Source organism: Catharus ustulatus, chromosome 5 (genome assembly GCF_009819885.2).
Source record: "Catharus ustulatus isolate bCatUst1 chromosome 5, bCatUst1.pri.v2, whole genome shotgun sequence".
In the NCBI taxonomy this organism is placed as follows: Eukaryota; Metazoa; Chordata; class Aves; order Passeriformes; family Turdidae; genus Catharus; species Catharus ustulatus.
Window position 1 is genome coordinate 38,750,800 of NC_046225.1, and position 27,509 is coordinate 38,778,308.

At 37.6% G+C, this 27,509-nt stretch overlaps 1 protein-coding gene across 1 annotated transcript in view; it reads right to left on the reverse strand.

The window, feature by feature from the left end:
• The window catches only part of GPM6A (glycoprotein M6A), a 126,231-nt gene that overhangs the window by 19,296 nt on the left and 79,426 nt on the right, over window positions 1-27,509 (reverse strand). The window contains exons 2-3 of the mRNA XM_033060352.1: window positions 23,221-23,413; window positions 8,588-8,744 (exon numbers count right to left, since the gene is read on the reverse strand). Of these exons, the coding sequence (XP_032916243.1) occupies window positions 8,588-8,744; window positions 23,221-23,413 (350 nt within the window). The remainder of the gene's footprint in view (window positions 1-8,587; window positions 8,745-23,220; window positions 23,414-27,509) is intronic.

The window sequence follows — 27,509 nt, forward strand, 5'->3', positions numbered from 1 at the left end:
TTAAGCAAAAATATTTCAACTTGTCTCATTTTATATACAATGCTTCTGGAAGAGACTGTTGCTCTTATCACTAAATGCACTGTAAACCACAGAAAATACACACGTGCAAAGTCTTTTCTATAACATCACTTTCATTGCTAACAATCACTTGTTGGACATTTATCATTGCCTCTACAATACATGTTCATTCCCTCTCTCTCTCTAACATTTTACACTCCCAGGCACAGCTCCAAAAGTCTTGTTGAAACATGGATAGATTTCATGGTGTGCTATTACTTTCATGTGGTTGATATTCCTTGGCTTACATTCAAATCAATGGCTTTGAGAGGAAAAAAAGCCAATATTGGTCCAAATTTCTCTCCATAGAGGGAAGACTTCTCAGGTTTGCCTGACTGAAATTCATTCATATAATGAATATTACCTAATGAGAATTTTCTTTGATCATTAAAATATGTTAATCAAAAAATTTAAAAACCCAGAAAATTGAAATTACATTTTGGAACAGTTTTGTTTGTTTTTTTGATATATTTTTCTTCTACAGATATTTGAGAAGGAAGAAAAACTGATTTTGTCTGAACTAGGATCAATTCTCACTGTTGCATTCTGCTTTTCATCTATTTACTTTTTTTTTTTTATCTGTACATATATTTCTCTAAATGTGTATTTTAATGTTAAAATATTCCATACATTATTTATATTCCTATGGAAACCATTTACATACCTGTAAAAAACTGGCTTACTTTCTGATTTATGCTGTTGATTTTTTGGTAGTAGTGTAGGAGGAGATTTCCACAGTCACATCAGAAATTATTCTATAACAAATTGATTCACTTTTTGAAATATTACTTAGCAAACAAATGGATGAAATCTCAGTTTGAAGAAGACAGCTTTGTATTGATGCAAGACTAAGCTTTTCCTTGAGAGTATACAGTTTGTCTCTTGGTACTTCCTTAGAAACCAAATATTCTAATTTATTTTTTATTTCTGAATTTTCTTTAGAATGTTGATGGGTTTATAACATTGATTTTCCTAAAGATATCATTAATTGTTTTATGTATCCTTCAGGCAAGACTAATTTTTTGCAGTCTGACAGGCTTCTGAAGTCCTATAGGAAGCACTAGATCTTTACTGCTGCTTGCCAAAAGCAGAATTTCCTATGTAATTTTATTACAATCTTTCAAACAGGAATTATTTCTCAAAATGCATACACTCATATTTTCAAATTGGCAAAATTATCCTCCTGCTTTTGGTTTTCTTTCTGGTGGTATTTTTCTGATGCTAGGAGGTGCTTTCTCAGAATATAGCTAAGCCATTTGCTATGTATTCAAATGTGATTGAAGGTATAAAATTTGTTTTTAAAACTGGTTTTTTGAAATATAGACAGGATATTTTCATTAAATACTCCTTTTTCATGTGCCCTCCTTTCTATGTTCATGCCATGGAACTCTTCAATTTGAAGACATAAAGTACAAAAAACAATCAGTTCCATCATTACTTTTTCCCTGACAACGTGGGCTGGTCCTAGCAGTAAATTTTCTAGGTTATGCCACCAAATAGCTGATAAATTTTTTATTAAATCCTGAGCCGTACTCTAATGGTTTTCAGTGATAAGTTTTCCATACACAGATGGAGAGGAAACGCCCAGCTGGGAAAGTACTGAACAATACAGATTTCCAAAATTTGCATGGTAACATTTTTTCAGGAAGATTCCATGGTTTGCAGTTGGAAACAAGTCAGTGAAGCTTAAACCAGAAAGCAGAAATAACAGCTATAAGTTTAAACAAGTGTGTCACTCAAGGTTAATATTTGCCTGTCAGAAAAAAAAAAAAAAGTGTTTTCTCTTCTGATATATTCTTAATGGGTTTTGAGAAGCCTATAGGAAAATGAAGGGGTAGGGACCTTTCTTGCTTGTTTCCTGTCTTCCCAAGCATTGAAAGTCAATAACACAACCTTTTAAGCTTTTATTCTGACCTTGAATAAATTTAAAAGTTTCCCTCCTTCCTGTGCAAGCAATGCCAAAAAATATTTACAAAGCTAATTAAGAGTTCATAAGATAGCAACAGGAAGATGCAGTTCATATGGAGAACAAAGGTACATGGTTTCTACGGGTTTTCTTTCACCATAAAAATAATGAATTTGTGATAATTTCACTGACATTGAAAGGCTCAAATAGCTATAAAAAGAGTAAGATGTCTAGATGCAGTTAATAAGTTATCCAGGTGAGAACAAGGATCAGGGGAAACTGTCATCTGATGAAACATTCTAGTTAAAGCTGAGATGGATTATTTGAACACAGGGGAAATAAAGCTATCATCTTGAGCAATTTAGGATGATCCATAAAAGAAAGTTAAAGACCATGGAGAATGTGTAACCTCTCCCAAAGTTAAGCATACTTTGGAAATATATGACAGCAGTTTAATTAACAAAAAATACTTACTGACTGAGCTCACATGCCAAGAAAAAAGTCTTTCATCAATGTGCAAGACCAAAAACACAATCTGAAGCAAAACCCTCCAGTTCATCCAGTTATTACCAACAACAGCATTGCTGTCAGTGAGCAGCAAGACCAAGAGAAGATGAGAAGTTACTGGCAAGGCAGATTGCAATGTCTGGCACACTCCTCTTTTAAAAGAAGTAATGAATACCACAGTTAACAAATGGGCTGCATATACAACACATGGAAAGTTGTGGGAGAAAAGAAATATCAAATGGAAGTATGACTCTATACTTGCAGTATTCCTGAGTGAGAAAATCTGTAACTATACAATAAAGAAAAACAAAAAGACTTGGACAGATTACAGAAATAAGACAGGAAAAAAGGTAGAGTCAGCACCTAGATATGCATAACAAAATAATTTCTGAGCTGATTGCAAAATATTTCTAAAAATATAACAAATAGTGAAAAAGATAACTTGCTTTCTCCTTCCTTTTCAGGGTTCCACATGTGTATTAACAATGCTGTTGGGAGAGAATGATATAAAGATAACTCTCTTAACCATTCAACTGAGTTTTGAATTATAGCTAGGTCTTATTCTTCCTACTTCAAGATCAAGAGTAGAAAACTGCAAGGAACAGAGTTCTCTAAAGAAATTCCAACACTGGTTTAGTATCCAGGTATAAGATGAATTCCAACAACCCATTAAATTGCTAGTATGTTTTCTTTAATCTACTAACTCCAGCTCTGTTTAGATAGAAAATATTATTCACCTAAATTCCAGCTAAAGGGGCCAGGCAGGATACATCCAAATAAATGTATGTAGTTGATTGAAGAGCTTAATATAAAAGACATAACTTAAAAGACTTGAGGGTTATTATCTTTACAGAAAATAGGAAAGTCACAAAAAAATTCAATTCATCTGACAAAGTTTGCCTAAGCCTCCCTCTCCTTTAACTACTGAAGGAGCACAGACCTTTCTCTTGACAACCTTAGTGACATCCTTAATTAGGTAGGATATAACTGTGTCATAATACATTCTCCCTGAAATTAACTACTCTATTATCTTCTGGGTAATTTGTGGGAAAAAAAATCATGTTTCCGGTTTTCTGTTGAGCAATCTGAAAGTTCAGAGCACTATGAATCTCACCTTCCCCATTTCCCATATCACAGACTGAAACTATTTACAGCATAGACAGGTAGACATGTATGAGGACAAGAGATTTTTAGATACTTTCCCTAGTTCATATCGGTTTAAAGGATTCTGAACCCCTAAGTATATCTGCTGTCTTGGAGAGAAGGTCCTTTATTTCTCACAAATATGGTATGAAGCATACTATATTTGTCAGACGAAGCAGAATTTCATCAGAAGCAAGGCCTCCCTGTCTTTCAGATCAGCAGTTTCCCCCAGAATGTCCAGACATGGTATCTAATTTTTAGAAATGAGAGCTTCACTTCTAACATACAGAAATAATACATCTGTTCTGGGTGGGAAAGCCAGCGGAGTCTGCTCTGAGCTCTCTTCCTCCTATTACACAAAGAACCAAATGTCAATATGATGCAGCTTCATTGCCTCTAGAATAACAGGTCTTGTGAAGAAAAGATGAAGTGACGAGTTCACAGATGGTATTTCAGAACATTTGTGCAGCTTCCATCATTTTTTTGCACAATATAATCTGGAAATATTTTGGGACGTTCACGTTTTAATCTAGGCACTCAAGAAGCATGTGTGAAATAGCATATAGGTAATCAGATACCCAGAATTATTTTCAAAAGCAGAAAAATCTTTGTCAGTAATTAAAATAAAATATTCCTAAAACTAAAGGTACAAAAGGTATATGTAAGTGAAGTGTAGAATATAAAACATTTTTCTCTAGAGCCTTAACATGGTTCTTTTGAAAAGCAAGGTACAAAGAAATAGAAATACAACTGCCATGTCTATATATAATGTTTTCTGATGAAATAAAGCAAAAACCAAACATCCTTTCCCATTTCATAGCATAACACGAGGGAGAAAGTGTCATTGTATTTATTTTTTCTTTTTTTTTTCTATTGACTCAATATACAGATATTCTAAAACAAGGTGTAAATGAGACTTTCCATGGCCAGGGGAGCTGGGTATAAACAGGAAGAGCATTAAATTGCAAACGTGTTACAGCTGGCTTCAGGCCTGCCTCCCATTCTTTACTAATCATGCTATGGCACAGTTATATATGACTGTTCATTTAATACTCTAAAAGCATGTTCAGGCATGGAAAAATGAAGCCTAGAAAGAAAGCCATCCCTCCTCGAATGTGACTGGCATTGTTTACCGCTTTTGTTTTACTTTTCACAGTAAATTAAGTCTGCAAATGTTGCCAATGAGAGTCTTCACTGCCACTTTCACAAGGCCTCTCAGATGTGAGAGGCTCTACTCCATGGCAGCACTGACATGACTTGGATGCTAAGCCTCTGAATGCTCATATCAGCTGATAAATCAGCTATACAGTCCCTGCAACTGTTAGGATGAGCTATTTCTTTTTCCATTACTTCAGGAAAAAGAACTACCTTTTGCCCATTCAGAGCTAGAAAATGAGCTATTTGCAGCTCAGGATGGAGGTCAGGAAGGGCACATGAAAAGTTCCTTCAGATGTTGGCTATTGGCGTTCTTAAAAGCCTGCTTTTCAAAAATATGTCTTAAAAAAGAGAAAAAAATGTTACTTTTCCTATCTCCATACATAGAAATACAGCTTATCCGTACAGAGTTAAAGTAATTTTTCTCTTGAAATTTTGTATTGATTATTTTTCCTCCATTTCATAATAGGTTTAGTCACAGACAAATTTGCTCATGCAACATTTTAATGGCAAATAACTGGCGACAACAGTAAAGCTGAAGGACTTCATTATCAGACTTTAACATGCTAAATGTCCATTTAGAAAGATGTGGACAAATTTGATGTGAAGTCATAGTCACAACTGGAGTTTTTACAAAGGTGTTTCAGATGGGGAGCCATTTTTATAATTTTGTTTTTTCAAAACAACAAATATCCTGTGCTTACATTTCTCTAGTATTAAGTCACTGGTAAAAGAAACCAACTGTTTAATCTTTGACAGCTTAGATTTTAATATTTACAAAATTAAAAGCTCAAAACTGTATACAAGTACAGTAAATTCACGAATACAAGCCGCACTGAGTATAAGCCGCATCTCTGGGTGTTGGCAAATATTTTGGTTTTTGTCCATAGATAAGCCGCACCCGAATATAAGCCTCTCTGTCGTTCGCAGCGAGGACCCGCGTGCAATTAGTAACAGAACCGCGGGAGGGCGGGGTTTACTGGCTGAGCTAAGGCTGTGCAGGCTCGGCCCACTAGGGGCTGCTGACGGGGCCAGGTGGCCCAGCCCGGTGCTGCCGCTCGGGGCCGACCACCGCTGCCACTGGGCTCGGTCACTCCGGGTCGGCGCTGCCCCGCGGTGGTAGGCAGGGACGGAGCTTCCCCCGCTCCTACGGCAGCGGCGGCGGGCGGGGACGGAGCTTTCCCACACCCGTGGCGCCAGCGGCGGGCAGGGACGGAGCTTTCCCACGCCCGTGGCAAGGGCAGCGGGCACGGAGAAAGCACCCCGCCTCCTCCCCGAGCCGCGGCAATGGCTGCGCGGGGCTCCCGTCGGCTCCCCGAGCTGCGGCAATGGCGGCGCACCCCCCCACCCGTCCTCCCCCCTCCCCTGGGCTGCGGCAGAGGAGGAAAGAGAGCTCTCCCGCCTCTCTCCCCGCCCCCCGTGCTGCCTGCAGGGAGCCAGGGCAACACAGTAACACTGTAACAATCGCGGAATGCCGGCTTTTACTGGCAGGTGCTTGGCTCGGCACCCTGGCTGGCACGTCTGGGGTTGTAAATGTCAGAAAATTATTCACATATTAGCCGCCTCCGACTATTAGCCGCACTTCCGGGTTTCCACCAAAATTTTTGTCAAATTGCTGCGGCTTGTATTCGTGAAATTACTGTAAGCTTTCTTGCTACTTGTAGTATCTGCCAACCCCTTTCAATAACATTATTTCATTTTGGCAACTGTACACAACAAAATTCTGTTTTTAGCAATTGAACAACCTGGCCTTGACACACAATACTGTATTGGTTTCATTTACCTCTTCTCTATTCTTTTTGCTGTTCTTAGGTCTTATTTCTTTATATCATTGCATTAAGGAACTGAGTAAATTCTAAACATGTCTCTCTTAGAATGAAATATTTTCTAATTCCTAATATATATATATATTTAAAATCTAGGATGTTATTTTTCCCTCAAGAATTTTAATATGAGACAATGAAAATCAACCTAGTCAAAAGGATATTAAATTTTAATTAAAATATACCTGCTAGAGTACAGACACTAAATCCAAAATAATAATCCAAAATAACTCCAGACATTTGTATAGCAATCTCACCATCTCTCATCAATGACACATCATCAAAATAAGACAAGCAATCAAACAGCAGGTTTGCGGGGTTTTTTCACCAGGAAAAAGAAAAAAAACTTCTACTGATATCAAGAATAATGACAATAAGATATTTAACTCAAACTAATTGATGGATTATTCTAATTGTGATCATAAACCTTAACCTTAGATGTACAATGTACATTAGATGTATCAACCCAGAGCTTCTCAAAGTAAAACACAAACATTGCAAATTACTGATGAGGAAAGTAAAGTGTTGAAGGAAGTAATATAACGAATCACTAATAATAATTATGATATTAAGCATAGAATAGTTGCTTAACCCTTCATTTCTGCTAGACCCATACTAGAGAATTACAGTTATCAAAACTGTGAGAGGATGTAGCACTGCTCTGCTGCAATATTGAGGACAGGCATTCATGGGAGCTGTGAAGAAAAATAGTGTTCTGAAAATCTTGCTACTCTATACAGAATTGGAACTAACTTAGTAGGTCTTCAGTGAATATAGATTAGAGACTTCTTTCCAGGAGATGAAGGAAGTGCTGGCATAAGAAATGACTGCTCTTTATTTAAAATGTTCTCAGTGTTTTTTAATGTATTTATTTAAAGGTTTTGAAGCAATTTCAGTCTAAGTCCCAAAATCATACAACGATGACAAGAACAAAAGAAAAAGAGACAAAACCACAGGATTACTATGGAGCAGGTTACATCTACATAGAGATGACATACACACTGATTTACAATGTGCAGATCATCTGTGTCCAGTTTAACCTTAAATGTCAGGATATCCAAAATACCAGTTTTGATAGTCTTTGTGTGACTGGAAGTATTTATTGCTTATATTTGTTTAGACAGTATTCCACTCAATTAAGAGTTGACAGTTGCAGTAAAGTACAGTGGGAAACCCAACCCCACCTACTAATTTACGTATTATTTATCATTAATATAGAATAAAAAATAAGTGTACTCTAACACCCAGAACTATTTGGTTGCATTTATTCACTTAGTATTCATCACAAAATCACATCACGATGCAGACTGTGTTTTCAGAAACATCCAACTCCAAGAGCTACCAAGTGTACAGGCCTCTTAGCTGAGAAGCAGAATAGTCAAATACCAAAACAATTAGTTACTTACCTGACACTGAACAGAAATATTAAAATAATACAAGTTGAAAAAGTCAGCAATTTTAGCATGATAAACTTCCATTTAAGTCCTAGTACAAACCAGAGTTTTTTAAATCCAGGTTTTCCAGGATCATAAACGAATGGTCTCTCCAAATCTGAGATTAACACAGGAGTAAGTAATGGGATGTTTGCCATTTAGAAACAAAACAGAACCTGATGACAGGTCTCAGCTTGTTCCAAAGAGGAACAGGCAAGATTCCTAAAATAACCGAAAATATTAGCATGGGAAATGTTTTGTTCCCAGTAGACCTGGAGGCCTTACAGTTTTAGTCCTGTTCAGTGCAGCTTATGTTGCTGAGGTAACAAGCTTTCTCATTCAGCTGGTGGAATTCATTGCTCCTGAGTACCAAGAATTACTTAGTGTTTAACCAATACAGAGAATATTTATAACTCTGTTCTCCTTTGCTGCAAATTTTAAACACTAAACTGAGGTATCACAAAATATTACAGAAAAACAAAACCAAAAATAAACATCATAAGGCACTAAAAAAATATACAAAGCATATCAAGTTTGTCATAAAAGCTTTCTTAGCCACTTACCCAGGCACTCACACATCTGCCACAAGTGGTGATTTTGAAATCTCCATAGAGATCCTTGATGGCACCAGTTGTAAAGAATCCCTCCACCATCAGCAGAATGCCATATACAAAGAATGCAGCTGCTACACCATATATCACATACTTGAAGATGTCAATCCTGTATAGGAACAGCAAAAATTAATTATCTGTATAAATATTTAAAGCTGAGTCTGAAATTTCAGGTTGAGATAATCAGGCCCCCTGAGTCTCAAACTTCATGACTGACTGGAGTGTAAGTGCTGATGTGCATAATGACAAGAGAAGCTGAGGACAGAAATGAACTTTGACATAAAATAGGACTGATACAGGAAACACTGGGTCATTTAATCTAATTAAAAGTGAAAATGGATCTGTTTAGGTTAATGCAGAAAAATTTCACATCAATTTAAAAGTCAGTTACTTTTCAATTTTTTTCATCTAAATGAAGTGGAAAAGAAAAAAAAAATTAAAAGGAAGTAAAAATCTCACACATCTTCTAAATCACAGATTCTATCCAGCAGTTAGGTTACAGAAGATATTTATTTACAATCTTCAGTAAAACATTTTGCACATACAAGTAGTTCTCAAGCTACAATGTCAGTCTGTGCTATCTTCTCATTGTTATTCTCTCACTTATTCTCCAGTGGACAAACTGTGACAGAAAAGTGACACAGAATAATAAAGTCATCAAGAGAGATTCCTTACTCAAACCAGAAACATATTATTCCAGAAATAATGAGGCCACATCATCTGTAATTCTTCTATAATGAGGCTTTAAAACATAATTTCACAGACACACAGCTGAAGCAACAGAGGGGTGGGTTGCAGTGTGACTTACAGGGTCCTAGAAGGCTCAGTTCACTACAGAGATTACCTGGGTTGTGTGGTTGTTCTGCCCAGCACCGCCTATAAGTTCAACATCGTCTCAAGGAGACTATGTCTCCTAAATGTTCTCTCATGAGCAGCATTAGTGAAAAGATTTTCACTAGCACCTCTCCACTCTGTTGTCAAAACTTGGAAACATTCCTACTGACCATAGCCTTAGATCAGCAGATTTCAAAGTGTGCTACTTGAACTTCTCTAAAATGCTAGCCACAGTACATTGTCAGCTTGTTGACAGGGCAGGAGCTGTGCAACTTCTTATAAAATGATAATATGCAGATTTAAGATGGTACTAAATTCCAATCTTATTCTCCAGGTCAAGAAAGCAGCACCTCATAACAGCGAAAGACAAAAAACAAGGCTGAGAACCATTAGGATCTGCCAGATGAATTTCGACATGCTCTTACCCACACCGGATGTTTTCTCAAGATAACAATTAATATTTTTATTGGTTTGAAAAGAGATATTTAACGATAAGTCTTTAGGAGCATACTTTCCATCATCACTCAAAAGACAACTCACAATACATATTTTGCATGTATAATACAATTAAAAAACTCAAAAACCTGTTAAAATATTTTTGAGCTTGAATGTTTTTCAAAAGATTCAAAGTCAGGCTCAGACGTATGTTAATAATGCAATAAAAATGCAGTTAAACTTCTGACATAATTGGGGATAGGAGAAGTACTACAAATGAATACTGGAAAATGAGGCATGTTGTTTTTCCCTAACATTCTGGTAAAAAAGCACTTCCAGACTTTTCTTTTTTTTTTTTTTTTTTACATTGCGTTTTTTTTCATACTCAAGTGAAAACTAGAGTAAGACGATTTCTTTATGGAATAGATACTTGACCAACTCAAAAGCATGAAACAAATTTAACACTGTAGAAGGTATGAGATTATGCAGATGAAATTTATTTTAATATATATAATTCTGATTACATTTTTCTAATGGGAAAAATTCCATTTCCCTGATTTGGCAGTAATTCAGCCGTTGTAACACGGTTTTTTTGAACATCAAAACTGTGTTTTAAGCCTCTCTTGCCATTAGTGATTTAAAAAAAAAAAGTTACAAAAACAAAACTTTGTGACTATTCCATAAAAACTCTTCCAATTTCTATATTATATACTTTAAACAATTGTGACCTTCATCAGTGGTTGAAGTCTGGGAGTTCTGCCAGCAGCAGCTCCTCTTAGACCTTTATGTGCTCAGTTACAAGCTCTCATTGCCCTAAAGAGATTAGGACTTTTGAGAAGTCCAGAGACTATTTCAGTCCTTACAACAGCCTTTTAAACCTTCTGTGCTGGGTCTCCCACTGAGCTGCTTGTGTCAAAAAGTATACTAAGAGATCTCTGCTTTTTCCTTAGCCTTATGTGCATCTACAGGAATAACTTTCACTTAAGCCTCCCTTTCACAAAAGGAGAAAATATATATAGCCCAACACTAGCCAAATCTAGAAATCTATTTCTTCCTCATCCACTCATTACAGAGAGGTCATAAAATCTCTATTCATCAGACTACACGAGATGAAATAGCCAGACTTATTCCAAAGGAAAAGGATCTCCTATAAAGCAAAGAGTAAAAAGATAAATGAAAATTGTGAGACAATCACTCAACTACCTCTTTGAAAGACAGATAGAATTCTATTGCAGTATAGTTACATTTAGTGTCTTCTGTATTTAAAGAAAATGTAGTACAAGAATAACTTTATATATATATAGTTTTGAAGATAGCACTACTATTAAGTTATTCTGCAACATCTAATACAGTTCACATAAACTTTTATTTTCTCATTAACTTATAGCAGATAAAAGATAGACCTTATAAAATGGAGATTGCCTTCCTTTAAAATAAAATGTGATGTTTGTGGATGAACTCACAGAGATTAATTGCCATCTGTACTTCAGCAAATTCTCAAATGCTGCAGACAGAGCATGAGAGCAACCAGGGAGGTAGAAGGGAACAGCAGAAGGGGTGATGAACGTGAGCCAATGGCCAAGGTGGGTAAGGACAAAGAAAAAGAACAAGAAGGTCTTACACTGGTGTAAAATGGAGTGGAAGAAAAGAGGTGGGTAATGAGTAAAGAAAGGAGACAAATTGATAAAATTTTGTTCTTCTGACAGGATTAAAAAATATACATTGTGTGAAAACTAAAGCTACTCTGACCTAGGCTGCTGCAGATTGAGCTGAATGATTATTTAAACATAAAACAATTGTGAAAAGCATATTGAAGTTAGTAAAAGCAGTATTTTGAAAATATAAAATAATCTAAGCCATATTTTGCATACTCCCTTATTCTGGTAGATTCTTCATGGATTCTGGATCTGCCTTCCCTTAATGCTATGTTAAAAAATGTTAAAAACAAAATCATTACTGTTTTTAAATTGTGATTTATATCAAGCTTATTCTTCAATATTTAGCTCTTTCTCTGCTGTTAGGTCATTAATTTTTCCATATTAAATAAACTCCTTAATTCATTAGTCTGAATCTGGATTCTATCCAACAAGAAATATATTTTAAATATCTCTAGAGAAAATGCTTTATTCTTCTTCTGGCAGAAGGTGTTCAGGGAAACATCAATCAATGCTAACTTCTCAATGAACAGGTTGAAACTGAGTACCAAGTAGACTATCCCAGAAGAGACAAGTCAGAGGTGAGTGAAAATATTCTTAGTGAGTCAGAAAAATGTTGCAGATTTCCTACTGTGTATTTTCATGGTGTTTTGGCAAATTTAAGTGTTAAAAATTATAATAAATCAGCAAGAAATAAACCAGTTTGTTGAATGATCGTATCTATGTTCAGCAGATTTTTGTGAAAACTGTGTTAATATCGTTTTGGAACAATCTACATGCTGGGGATTTTTTCTTATTTTAATTTGGTTAATATAGGAATGCAGTACAGACATTTATCTCATTTAACAGCTAAGTTCACATTAATTTGGCCCTGTGACATGATTCTCATGATGCCCAGAAAATCATTATATTCAAATAAATTATGTGTGCACTTCAGCCTGAATAAGTGATAAAAGCCTAATATTCTGAAGGTTTTCATTGGCCTACCCACCAGAATACTAGTTATTACTGTGGGACTGGTTTTCCTGAATTAATAATTCTGTCTCATGTTTTTATTCCTGAATTTACAACATAACTTCTCCAATATATACAATGATATTAAGATATTACAGATGTTAAATAGAATATGATTGCCAGTAAACTGTACCTATACTCTCCGAATGCAAGTAGTTTCAGGTAATTAAATCTATTTCCAAGCCAAAAAACCCACAAACATAATAAGAAAAATAAAATACCAAAGCAAAGCAATCAAAGTGCTGAAATCTTTATAAGAATACCATAGTAATTAGAAGGATGAGAAATGCATGCAAATGTTACCATTGGTGTAGAAGGGCTTCTCCTGATTTGGGAGGTTGTTTGGTTTTTTGTTTTTTTACTTTTTTGTCTTTCAGTTACAGGGAGTTTTGAATACTTGATATTTACATCTAGAACACACAATGATCTCTGTTACTCTGTAAACCAGAAATGCTGGCCTCCATGCTGATCCTCTTGTCCCCTAAGGGACTGGTCCCAAGAGGGTGTTAAGATCCTGAGATAGCAGCCTCGCCCTCAAGCTATCTCAAGCTTGTAGAAATAGTTTTGCAAATGTGTTTTTAGAAGACAGACAAGGTATAAGGGGATATTTGCAAGCAAAATGGTCTGTTTAGGCTATGCAGAAACCAAGTCCTGTGGAACTTTTGAAAAGGTGTGCTCAGGCTCTCCTGCAAACCACCTAGGAACAATTTCGTGGTGTCGGTTCATGACACTATTCACTTAAGCAGGTTGAGCAAAGAAAATAGCTGGTACCATGAAAAAGAGGGAAATTGTTAGGAAAAGGAGGATATAGGCAAAGACAAATTTCAGAAGGAAAACAAATAGGGAGAAAGAAGAATTTATTAATAGTCATGTACTACCTGTAAAGTAAGTCAAAACCTCCCAAGAGCTCAAATGAGATAAAAGAAACTGAAGTATTCTAACTGTGACGGGAGAAAATGAAAGTACTAAGAAAATGTCAGCATAGTCCATGAGGAATTTTTTCTAGATTAGGTTAATAAGGAGTCTAACTTCTAAATTTCAGGTGGGAAGAAAATAAAACTGGTGTATACAACGCTCAACCAAAGTTTATCAAGAAATTATAAGAGAAAGGATAACCAGCAGAGAAAGGATAAGACCAAAAAAAGACAAAAAGTAATTTTTATTAAAATAGAAACAAAATAGAATAAGAAGAAAACAGAGACCTTGATTATTTACTTCTGGAAGAAATTGTGTGTGTAATCACACAAAACATTTGCTCAAAACTAAAGCCAGATTGTTAGTATTATATAAAGAAGACATCGTCATACTACACTATGCAAGTTACATTCACATTCTGCAAGGGCCAGATTTTCTTGTCCTACTCTGAAGCAAAGCGGATGTGACATGAATACCCATTGGTTTTAATTTGTGATGTACAACTCTCTACAGGCATGCAGAACAGAGCCCTTGATCATCATCCTCTAAAAGTTTGTTGTTTCCTTCCTAGCAATGGAAGAGTTGAGTAAAGATTTCTTGCAGGACATCTAAGAAGCCATATAGAATCCTCCAACTAATGGCAGAAGAGCAAAAGCAGCACAAAGCACACCTCTGCTCTATGAATCTTGTAGCTTTCTTGAAATAAGAAAAGCTCCAGCATAAGAATTTTACTAATCATAAAATCCTTGAGTCTAAAACACTGAAAAAACTACAGCTGAAGGACAAGGCTTCTCCTCAACATTACTTGGGGTTTTTTCATAACCTAATTTTGTTCTATCTAAAACTACTTTCTTAGAAACTTTTTTTAGAGGTGTAAATTTCAGAAGAGATCAGGAGCCTTCTTTGTCTGAAGAAGGCAAAAGCCCCACTGGAGCTAGAGCAGAGTACTGTGCTGACTTCTGGTAGAATTACATGATGGTTGTTTTACACTGTGGATACTGAATTCCCAGGCAACCTTCCACAGCAATAAAGTGCAAAAAGATGTGGGAAAAGCATGCAGCAGGATTTGTGAGTGTTTCATTAGTACAACTATAAACTTGGGGGCATACAAAGTACAGTAAATTTACGAATACAAGCCGCACGGAGTATAAGCCGCATATCCGGTGTGTTGGCAACATTGATGTCTTTGTCAATAGATAAGCCGCACCCAGAATATTAGCCGCACTTTAGTTCGCCGTGAACTTTCACAAAATCGTCATTTAGTAACACAATCGTGGGATCGCCGGGGCTTACTGGCTTACTGCCGACCTCGGAAACATTGTTTCCAAGTGAAAAAAGACACACCCTTTATTTACAAGCTGAAAAAGACAGGAACAATAGTGTGGTCATTTTGCGAGCATTCCCAATGGATCCGCGTTGCCTTTAAACAGCCGCTCAGCCGCGCGGGCAGGCAGCTGAGCTCCGAGCGGAGCCACATCTCTGTGCTGGCACAGGAGCGGCCGTTGTAGCCCTCACAGCCCCGCAGGGCGAGCGGCCGTTGTAGCCCTCGCAGCCCCGCGGGGGGAGCGGCCGTTGTAGCCCTCGCAGCCCCGTGGGGGGAGCGGCCGTTGTAGCCCTCGCGGCCCGCAGGGCGAGCGCTGCTCTGGCCCTCGCAGCCCCACGGGGCGAGCGGCCGTTGTAGCCCTCTCCCTGCGAGCCGAGTGGCCGTTCTACCCCTCTCCCTGCGGGCTGAGTGGCTCCCCCAGCCCTCTCCCTGCGAGCCGATTGCCCGCTTCATCCCTCTCCCTGCAGGGAGAGAGGCTCCCCCAGCCCTCTCCCTGCGAGCCCAGCCAGCCCCGTAGCCGCACAAGACTGAAAACACTTTAAAAAGTACAGAGAAATATCACACACTTTTATCGAACTGCCGAGGTAACTCACTCCGATAACAACCCCTGCCCCTCAGTAACGCCACCATCCACAGGCAGGCAATAAGCTGTTCTCTGATTGGTTCATCGTCGGAACAACGGGAAACCATGGATTTTAGACTGTTTTGGCTCGGGACTGGACCAGTATGATACTAGGTAAGGGCAGATATCACATTTTTGTCCATAGATTAGCCACACTGGAATATTGGCCGCATTTCTGGGTTTCCACCAAAATTTTAGTCTTCTTGCTGCAGCTTGTATTCGTGAAATTACTGTACACACTGACAGTGTAAGACTGACCATTTGTCACTGTGTCCAGATTGGGATCATAATAGCAAATTTATCCTTTTCAGATATCCTTTGGAGCAGAGAGTTAGTTTTACACGGCACATAAAGCATATTTAGCAATATGGATATTACATATAAATATATACTTTCCATTTTATCTGTTTATAAAGTGAACTAAAACTAAAGGGAAAAAAAGGCAGTTAAAAAAGAAAATGATACTTCTGTGGAAACAAAATGCCTATTGAGAAAGGGAAAATCATAAGACATGAAGTGATTATAGCTAATCTAAATTCCAGTCAACCAGGAAGGAGAGGTACTTAACACAGCACTAAATAATGCAGATGTCTGCCGAAAAGTAGGAGACTGTATTTGCACAGAAGAAGACCAATAAATTCTTTATGTAAGATCACTCTGCTGGAATTCACATGCACTGCTATGAATTTTCCAGATTATTCCACTGGCATTCTCATGTAGTGGTCTGAATTTCCTTATTCAATTTCATAAAATGAGGACTATGTCTTTGCAGGTAATTTCCAAATCCTTAAATTTTACTTACATAAGTTTTCGTTGGCATTGCCTTTAACAGAATATAGAAGACTGGACTACATAATACAGCTGAGTAGGTGGTAAATCTGTCTTTTCAGCACTGTTTAATCTTGTAAATGTCATATTCTCAGGTGCTGACTTTTTTTGCCAGATTTGCTGCATATGTCACCGACACCAGATCTAAAAACCTATGTTCTGCATCTAATATTTAATATGCTGTATTTGTCCAGTGTTGCTACTTGTAAATGACTCTATTACTCCAATTAAATAAAAACTGCTCTCCTTAAGTAAACTGCATCTTCAATAACATTATGCTCTATCTGGTGGTTCCTACCAAATTATAAAACCCAAAGAAGTCTCACGGGTCAAGGTTAGATATTCCATGCGGAGATAACTTCATTCTTCTAGGCAATGTCAGTTGTTGTTTCCAATCATGCTATGGCACAGGCCTGCATAAGTTAGCAATTATTTGATACAGAGCCTTACAGGTTTTGCTTTCCATAATACGAATAGTATTTAAAACATAACGTGTGTTCAAATTTAAAGAATGCCAAGTTTTTGTAAGAGACCAAAACTGTATAGCAAAAACCAGATTACCACTATTGTGTTTTAAGTAGATGCCTTAAACAGAATCATCACACAATCTAATACAAATGTATATAAACATCACATTTTATTTTAGTTGTCATTTACACATTGTAATAACTTTCACAATATTCCACTAAAATAAGTGCAGAAATATTGATGATAACAGTAATATTTTACTGCTACCAGCATTTGACTTATGATAGCAGCAAAGTCAACAACAACAACAACAAAAGACAGCAAATCATAGCATCCATTTATTTACCTCTCAAAATCTTGCTTTTATCACAAAGAGGAGAGATATAAAAGATTCTGAACCATTTTTTTTTGTTTTACTCAGAAATAGACAGCTGTACATACATATTTATATTACCAAGCAATACCATCTTAATAAACCCTGACTATACACTAGCAGAAAAGTTATCAGCAAGCATCAAACTTGGCCACAGCAATACTTGAAACACAGGTTTCACATTATGAAAGGAAGGAAATGTTTAGACCTAGGAAGGTGGCACCAATACAGTGTCTATGAAACTTTCTGTAGAGAACAAAGTGGCAGCAGATTTACAGATTGCAACTTCATTTAATTCACTATTTGGTTTCACACCTTTAAAAAAAGAGAATTTACAACTACCTGAATTAGCTTTGTCTGCAGTAGGAAAATGGGTTTAATGTTACTATCAGGGAGATTTCTTCTTTTTCTACTCTAAGAGCATGATTTCCTTGCTCCATGGCCTATATATCACAAACATGTGACAGATGGCACTGACTGACCTTGCCTACTAAAGAGAAAGAACTGGAAAAGAATGCTGTTGGGAAATACACAAAAAATACCTTGTGCTGCTGATTTTCTAAAATATTCTTTTGGAATTTTTTCGAAACACCAGAAAAATATAAAAATCCAGCTCGTGCAATGCATGCTTGATCATCATGTGTCTGTTTCTGCTGACTTTGTAATCTTCTCAAAATCAGTGATTAAGTAAGAAAATCTAATTATACCTGGTGCTTTGCAGATTGTGCTTGCTGCATTTTATTAAATTATTAGGAGAATACCTGAATACCACATCCACCTCAAGCCGATTGCTCAGTTTTAGTGAAACCTACAGAACTGTTAAACTGACAAGGTCAGCAACATAAATCAATCCCCTCTTGCAGTTAAATATTATAAAAGCAGTTTTCAGGATAATTTAAAGCATCATATGTATTTCCTTAGGCTACCTTTGGATCACAGAGAAGTAAAATAACTACAGTAATTTCATGATTACAAGTCGTACCGATTATAAGCCGCACTTCCGGGGTGTCGGTAACATTTCGTTTTTCCTCCATATACAAGCCGCACCAGATTGTAAGCTGCACTTTCGTTCGCAGCGAGGATCCGCGTGCAACTTTCACAAAGTTGCCAAGCAGTAACAGAATCGCGGGAACGTGGGGTTTACTGGCTCAGGGCCATGTGGGCTCGGCCCGGCCACCCCGCTGCCGCCGTGGAGCTGCCCCGGCCCAGCTTGACTCCCGCCTCCCCCGCCGGGGAACGGCCCCGGCCCGGCACGGGTCCCCCCATCCCCCGCCACAGAGCTGCCCCGGCACAGCTCCCTGCTCACCCGCGACCGCCGGGGGCAGCCCTGGCTCTGGTCGGGGCTGTGCAGGCTCAACTTGGCTCAGGGCTGCTGCATGCTCACATTTCCGGTTGGCAAATTTCTGAACTTTTTTTTCATGTATTGGCCACTCCGGAATACAAGCCTCACTTCCTGTACGGAGCAAAACTTTAGTCAAAATGGTGGAGCTTATAATCGTGAAATGACTGTACTCTACAGTCACTGAAAGAATCCACAGCCCCCCAAAAAGCTTATGACTTCTGCAAATTCCCAAACAGGCATTCCTTCACTTGGTGGGGCAGTTGGTGGAGGGAAACAGCTGCCATAAGAACAGTGGTAATGTTGACAGTTAAAAAGTCTGGAAGTATAGGGAATAAAGGTTCCTAAATGTCGTTCAGAAAGCAATATAGTTAGAGGTTTATCCCAATGAAAAGATCACACATTGAAAATTCCAAATGTTTTTATAGCCATCCAATGTATTAAAAATCCATGGACTTAAAAATGATTGTCTAAACAGTGAAGAGTCTACCATCAGCTATATGATTTTGAAGATATGTTCTCTCCATAAGGAATACCTGTTGATGCCTTAAGTTTTACCTTTCATTTTTTTTTTAGATTCTGCCTTAGTGTGTGACTCTGAACTTCATATAAAGTGCTAGAAAGTTCTCTCCATAGTTTAGTTAGACAAAACAATCCTTTTCCAGCTTGAGAACCAAGGACAACATTGCAGCTTTGGGTCCAAAAAGTGTAAACAACAGCAAATTGAAGAAAGCAATCTGGGAGGATGGGACTTCATAACTTGAAGCTGTAATTGGACAATTAGCACCAATATGTAAATGGATCAAAACTTACAAAAGGGTGAAAACTCATGACCCACCATGCATCTTGGGTACAGCCATGGCCTGGCTCTTGTACTGCCCAAGATATATCTTCCTTTTAATAAATACCTACTTTATTCCTGTAACACTGTCTAGCCTCTGCTCCAGGTCAGCCTCTCACAGGCACCACTGTCTATACAGCATGTGCTCTCATGAATTTGAGCACATTTGATTTCAAGTATTTCGAGTAACTATTTAACCTTTCTCCCCTGAAGAAACTAAAGTCAGGCTATAATGCAGTGCTTTGAGACAAAATCCTTTTTTTTTAGAATTTTTTGGGTTTTGCATCTTCTTACAGGTCGAATTTTGCATTTTCCCCCTAAAAACTAGCAAGCAAAAAAGCATTCCCTCTACCCTACCTGTCTTCTCTCTAGGTTGCTTCAATAACGTTGGAATTATTGACCATGATCATCCTGTATTTTAACTTGGAAAGAAAAACATAAATTTGAGAAAATTTATGTACCTGACTGGCATTTATAGAATTTAAATGACAGTTGCAAAACTTGCTTGTAATTTTAAAATTACGAATATTTACTACTTGACAATATTTCCAGCAGATATGATCTGCAGTTGGCACATACTCTGAATTCAGGCGTAATCCAGGGAGATGGAAAAAGTCTGGAGGACCAGCACTCAGATCACCTCTTTTATTGCACAGGGCTGCTGCTCTTGGCTGAATCCCCAAGGGCTGAGTGCTCCAAGGGAACTTTGCTGCCTATTGCAGGTTGTTAATTAGTTAATCTCTCTCCCCAAGAGTCAAGGCACCATGTGGAGTGTGGGCAGCCCAGAGCAGCCCCAACCCTGTGGTCAGGAGAGTCAGTGGTCAGGGTTTGAAGCCCTCTGGCTTCAGTGAAATGTGGTTCTTGTCCATGGGAAGGCTGAGGGGAGACAAGGCAGGGACAGACAGGGCTGTTGATGCCCTCAGGGACATTGATATGGGCGTTTCTGAATGGCTTTGTTGGATCTAGATATTTTGGCTTTTATGTTAGGCATTTAGGGAGTGTTTCAGAGGGTGTTGGTGCCCTCATTATGCCCCACTTTCTCTACAAGGGTCTGCTGCTTCTTCTAAATTACAGCCAGTAGCAGCACTGACAGAAACAAAAGATACAGAGTGGCTTGTGAGTTATTTACATTCAGAACAAACACTTGTGGACATAGTTAAAACAGACTTTATCTCTTGCCACCCACAGAAATAGCTCTCAGATAGGGATTGATTTTTATGCTGAATGACATTTGAAATCCAACATGTTAATGAAACTATGGACGGATACTATAAGCATGATTAAACAGAATCTAACACACTTCACTCCACTGCAGCAGCTGCCTGGCACATTTATCACAGGAGAGACTCCGGGCCAGCCTGAGACACTTCACAGCACTAGAAGCATTAAGAGGCCAAATATGTTAAATAACCTTTAAAAATTGCAGTTGACTAGGACACACTGCTAGATTATTTTGAAGTTCTTACCATTTGCAATCAGAAAAATTAAAAAAAATAGGTTTTATTTCCATTTCAATATGTACTGTTTTAAGAATGTGGGCCCTACAGCATTTATTTCTACTTGCATATTCTTCTTTCTGGTTTTTGGTCTTTCAAAAGTATAATTACTATACATCTTTTTTACTGCTAACAGTTAATCAATACTTTTGAGAAAATATCAAGGATTTATTCTCCCCACACAATTATTTTAAAAGCAGTGTAATATCTACTTAAACAGGTAGAAAATTAGCGTGTGCAAATTTCTTTTCAAGTCACACAGTTTACCCAGTTCAAAGCAATGGCTTATCTGCTTTTAGTCAAAATATTTGCTCCTCCTGCCTTTAAGACATAAGTTTAGATATACCTTTCACAACTGAATAAAATCAAATTTCATTATAGTACATCTGCCAAAGAAAGAACTGGATTTATAGTCTCTTTAAGTAAACAAAGAAAACAAACAGATCCAAAATCTGCTGGCTAAGAAAAACAAATGCCAGGGGGCGGAAAAATTACCTTTACAATTCCTTAATCTTTTACAGTGAATTATATGCATTAGGACTATATTCCCTGACTGATACTTTCACTTTAGTATCTCACTGAGAGAAGCTGGAAAACGTGCTATAGGGAGAAAGCATTGATTTGTGGCTGTTCTGCACTAATAGCTTCCTAGGGACTAATAAAATAAGTTAGAGCCTAATAAAATGACTGATCTGTCATTCAGGATAACAATGAACCTTAGCCACCAAGTCAAGCCAGACTCATTAGTCTAAATGACAAACCAAAAAGACAAAGCAGAAGATACATCTTCCCCTCAACCCAATGTATTACTATACAAGGACATAAAAATATCTTGAGCCAAAGAAGAAATTGTAATTTGGCATAGCAGTGATGCTCCCTTCTAGCTACTGATCCCATAGTGAGTACTCCTAAAATTTGGAGAGAAGCTTTGGAAAGAATGTTGATAATGTAACCCAAGAGAAATTTCAGATTCCATTTCTAGCTCTCATGCAAACATTAGTACCCAGTCAGATCAAATATACATATCTTGTTCATTTTTCTCTATGGTAATCAATGAATATAAGGAAAGTTTAATAGTCAAAAAGACAACCTCTGACACTAGTCTAGCCTTTGTGACTGTCTTAGCTGGATAAATCCGTGCATCATTAGAAACCATCAATGGATTTGTTTTCCAAGATTATCCAGTCTTCCCTTGAAGCCATAAAAACTTCTGGCATCCATAATATGCAACTAGGTTTGTATTTTTGCTGTGAAAACATTGAAGAACTTGCTCCTGCTGAATCTGGTGCCTACTAATTTCCTCTGATGGCTCAAACCTTTTTTACTTGAATGGACAGGCAATCTAAAATTTCATGTTTTATTCATAATACTGCGAATTTACAGACCACTTGTGCAGTGGTTCTTAATCACCCCCTTTCTACACTGAAGAACCCACATACTCAATTTTTAACCATGTATTTCCTGGTCTATAATAATCCTTTCTTTATGTTCTTTGAGGCACCAATGCTGTATACAGCATTAATGATATTAATGAAAGAAGGACTTACACAATGGCATAGGTAAGTTCTCTGTTCTGCTTTGATTTTTCCACTCATTGGTACTTGGTTTGTTTGTTGATCACTGCCAAGCCCTGAGATGTTTTTTATTATGGAACTATCCACCAGAAGAAGTCAATATTTTTGATGAGCACTTCACTTTCATGAAAAATATTCATAAAAGAGAATAATCATAAATTTAAGGATAGGCTTCTTCAGCATTAGTTACGACCATTAGCAGCCAGGTAAGAATTTTAATTTCAAATATCTATGAAAATAATGTTTCAAAGAGATAATTTTAAAGATACAAGAATAAATCTCATTTAATTTCAGCAGACAGCAAATTATTTTTTTAAATGTAATTAATTTAACAAAGAGAAATTGATGCTCAACAAAACAAAGGTCTTCCAGAAATGGATTTTCAGGAATGGCAAAGCATGAAACCTTCAAAACAGATTAATTCCAGAAAAACCAGAGGCAATCAAATTTTGACATTTCAAGTCTCAGACTTCTGCAAAACTCCTTGGTTGCTTCTTTACAGTGCTTATTCTCAGAACTGTTACTTGTTGCACAAGTCTGTTTTATCTGTTTAGAATTTTGTGGACATTGGGGTTTCTTTTTTGTTTGTTTTCTTAAATGAAAGAATGCATGGAACAGATTTATCAATATTATATAAAGTAAATTTTAGTTATAAATTAATTAAATCTCTGGGATATTTAATAGCATTCCAAATTGCTTGCAAATACTAAAAATATCAGCTCGGTCAAAACTTCATCTGCTAAGATTATCCAAACCATTTTTTCTAATGATTTTCACTAAAACTTTTTTCCTGAGTCAACTTTATATCACTTGTGGAATTTTTCAGCAGTTTGAAAAGGAAACAAGTAAAAAGAACAGAGAACTTACAGGGTAAAGGCATCAATCACGTCTCCTGCAGATCTTGTCATCTCAAAGTAAGTTTGCAGGATGTTGACGGTTCCTGAAAGTGCTTCATGTCCACAGCCACAGAACAGAGCAACCCCAGCATAGAGAAGGATGGTGGCAATCAGAGATGCGTAGGGAATGCCTCCCAGGCATTTGATGCAGCACTCGAAGCATCCTACAGGAAAGGAAAGAAAAAAGAGGTTACATGCTACTAAATTATATCAAAAAAGCAAAAAGAATGTTTAGTTTGTGGGGAACACTTCTGAAAATTAAAGACTGTATGCCTAAGAGAGTTTCGGTGAAGCACAACAACCCAAACCGTCATAAAACCTGTGAAAGGTTAATCCAACTTCTGAGTTTTCTCAGTTGCTACTTGAGCTATTAAATGTAGGCATACCATCTCATTAACATGAAAGGTTAAACAGTTAATCCATTGCAGAGCTTCATTTTTTTACACAGAGCAGGTTACAATGTCATAGGTTATAACCTATATTTACAAAAAAATCCGAAAAAAAACCAACAACAAAAAAAATTATATTCAGTCCAATTCCTTCCATCATCATAGGTTTATTTCAATTTTTTGGACATACTTCTGACAACAGAATTGCTCCTGCCTACAACACCAATTCCTTGTGCATCACTCAAGTACCTCACAAGAATAAATAAAGACATCCACCAAAGAGCATAGAATTAGAAAAAAAAAATAGTTGAATTTTGTCTCAACATATTTTACTTTGTGTGATGTTTCTTAGGTGAAGGTAATTGCTCGAGTTATAAAGGGACAGCCTCTTGTCCTGCCATCACAGTGTCTAAAACAATGCTCAGTTCCAAAAGAAACATTTTTTCAGTAAGTGTGCTCAAGTTTCTGGCACTACCCTGCCTAGTTTCATGAATGCAGCATCTCTGACTCTTGCAAATCTCATCAATCCAATAAAACCTTTTATACCCCATGGAACCCTTCTTATTGACTTCTGAAGGGACAGAGAATGTGGCAACCACTGGCTGAGAGAAGACAAGCAGGCATTGACTCAGTGATCAGAAGTTATATTTTCTCCTAAGCAGTACCAGTGTATAGCAAAAAGGACTTGGATAGAAAGCAAAGTGAGCCATATAGATTTAAAATGTTTGTACAGACAAAGACCAATTAAAAGTTACATATAAGGTATTCAACAGGTATGCTACAATAAATTTTAACTTCTTCCAAAGGCTTTATGCTATGCTAAATCATAGTACCCAAAATGCATCAAAAGAAAAAAGCCATTCTTTAAAGATGGTATGCCTACTTTCATTATGTCTAATTCTCAAAGGTAGCTTTTCTTTGTAATTTCATATTTTGTCCTTTAATTTAGAGTATGTTTCTCTTTCCTTTAGCCTAGATAAGTCAAGTAATAATTTCCTGCCTGAAAAAACCTCAATTTACAGCTTTTAATGAACAAATATTAAATAGTCATATATATCTATATTTATGTATAGCATATATGTATATATATATGGTTCAGGTTCCCTGAAGAGAACAGTTTAAGCCATTTTCAAATATGCACACATTTTACCCAAATAGAAAGCCCTTGCTATTTTGCAAATATAAGTAACATTATGGAAGGCAGTTTTCAAGTGGTTGGATATCTTCAGGTAAAAAAATATACAGTAATTTCATGAATACAAGCTGCATCATTTTGACTAAGATTTTTCTCCCAAATCGGAAATGCAGCTAATACTCAGGAGTGGCTAATATGTGAATAATTTTCTGACATTTACAACCTCAGAAGTGCCAGCCAGAGTGTTGAGCCGAGCAACTGCAAAGCCGGAATTTCACGATTGTTACAAATTGGTTACTCTGATGCGCCGCGGGTGGAGCCTGGCTCCCTGCAGGCAGCACGGGGTGGGGGGGTGAGAGGAGGGAGAACTCTCTCCTTCCCTCCTCTGCCACAGCCCAGGGAGAGACGGGGGCCCCGCGCCGCCATTGTTGCGGCTCGGGGAAGAGGTGGGGTGCTCTGTCCCTGCCCGCCACCGCGGGAGCGAGGGGGGCTCTGTCCCTTCCTGCCATCACGGGGCAGCGCCAGGCCATGGTGACCGAGCCCAGTGGCAGCGGTGGCTGGCCCCCAGCGGCCCCACCGAGTGGCAGCGCCGGGCTGGGCCACCTGGCCCCGTCGGCAGCCCTGAGCGGGCCGAGCCTGCACAGCCCAAGCCGAGCCAGTAAACACCATCCTGCCGCGGTTCTGTTACTAATTGGCAACTCTGTTGCATGCGGGTCCTTGCTGCGAATGACAGAGTGGTTTATACTCGGGTGCTGCTTATTTATGGACAAAAAACGAAATATTTGCCAACACCCAGAGATGCGGCTTATACTCAGTGCGGCTTGTATTCGTGAATTTACTGTAGTATACTTAACATAGAATATATGAAATGTATAAAAGACAAAATAATACCCAAGTATGTATGCTAGCTGTATAAAAGCTGTATAAAAAGAGAAATTTATGGCTTGAGACTTGGCTTAATGATGACTTATTGTATAGAGACAACTGTGAAATACCAGAGGTAAAATGTGCAAATCCATATATTTAAACTGGTGCCAAAGTCTTGCTGAGTAACCTGTCACAAGTCACCCAGCTCAAGTGTCCACCACACACATCCATGGGTGCAACACATTCCAGGATTTTAGGTGAGAGCATTCCCTCTCCCCCCACCCACTCCATCTACGAGCTAATGCGTTACTGGGTGAGGAGCAGATCATCCTTGCAATTCCTGCCATTCCACCGTACTGGCAGCAGGCAGCTCTCCTCTTCAGCAGCACAAGGTTTTGGATGTCCAGGGGTCACTTTGAGTCTTTCTTCAGTGACAGACTATGAGGATTTTATACTTAGGGATTCTGTGTGTTTTCATCAGTGCGAGATGTTAGAAACAGACTAGAAAAATGTATAAATGCCTTTGGAGTATCTAATTCTGCATGCAGAAAACTGCAGGAATCTCTTAAAACTCCCTTGGTCTTGTTTTGTAAGATTACCCTTAGTAACAGCTACCGTGATTAATATTTCAGTGTTTTAAAGCCTATACAAATACAAAAAAAAAATAAATCATTCACTGGAAAATCTACTGTCTTTAAGGCAAAAAAACTAAAAATTGTATATTGAAAATAAGTGCATTGAACAGGAACTATGGGACAATACATAGTTACCTGACATCAGAGTTTATCACAAAATTGCCCATTGCCATTTTTAGCACAGAATAACAGCAGGAAAAGCCTCAGAAAGCTAGTACCACTGTACATCTATCGACATTATATGAGAAAGCAAAAAAGGAGAGAGATGACAATAGGATAATAACAGGAATGATGTTTGAGGGCTTGTGAAGTCAAAGATGAAAAAATAAGATAGTCTTAAATATTTTCAGGGACATGTGGACTTTAGGGAATGTTGCTTAATATTGCAATAGATTGGGGCAGGGAGGAGGAAGACAAATTTTGTAAAGATTTCTTTTTCCCCTTCCAAGAATGATAAACTAGAAGAGAGAAAGTTGTATGCACTATAGTCTGGGAACAGCTGGCTTTGCATTACCTCCTGAAGCTACTTCACCCCACTCACTAGGTCCAGTGAGGGTTGAGCACACACTCAGGTGTAACAAATCCAGATGTCATCAAAACCCACAGACAGTAATATCACTTGAGCTTTATTATAGTAAAATAGTGTAAAAGTATAGTAAAATAACATAACAAAGTAAAAACAGTATAAATTATGGATGTAATAATGTAAAACCCAAGGAAAAATTTAATCTAAAATAAATGGTTTTTTTCCCCCATCACTTCAAAATTTGTAAAATAACTGAAATAAATTAATAGTGAAGTGCTTCTCTTCATCTCTTGCATTAAAACTGTTCATGTTTATAACCCTTTGAGGGAAGCTTTTGATGGTATATTTCACCAACTCAAGATCTTTTCATTCATAAAAAAATACTGGGAAAAAATTAATTCAACCACGTGAAATTTTCAAATACTCATATATTGTCAAAGCCTTGCTCATTTATTCAGCTCTTCCATAGCCCTACTACCTTTCTCACTTCATATTTCATGAGTAACTCTAGAGTTTTCAGTGTTGTCAAATCACCTCAAAACTAAAAACCAGTGAATCAGCACTATGATTTTAAAATGGATATTACACATCATTCATACACCACACAAGGTAATGTGCCATAGTTGATATCTGCTCCAATTATTTTGTTTCAACTGTTCAGAATGTGCAAATGGCTGTTTAATACCAGAACAATAGAAATGCTATTTT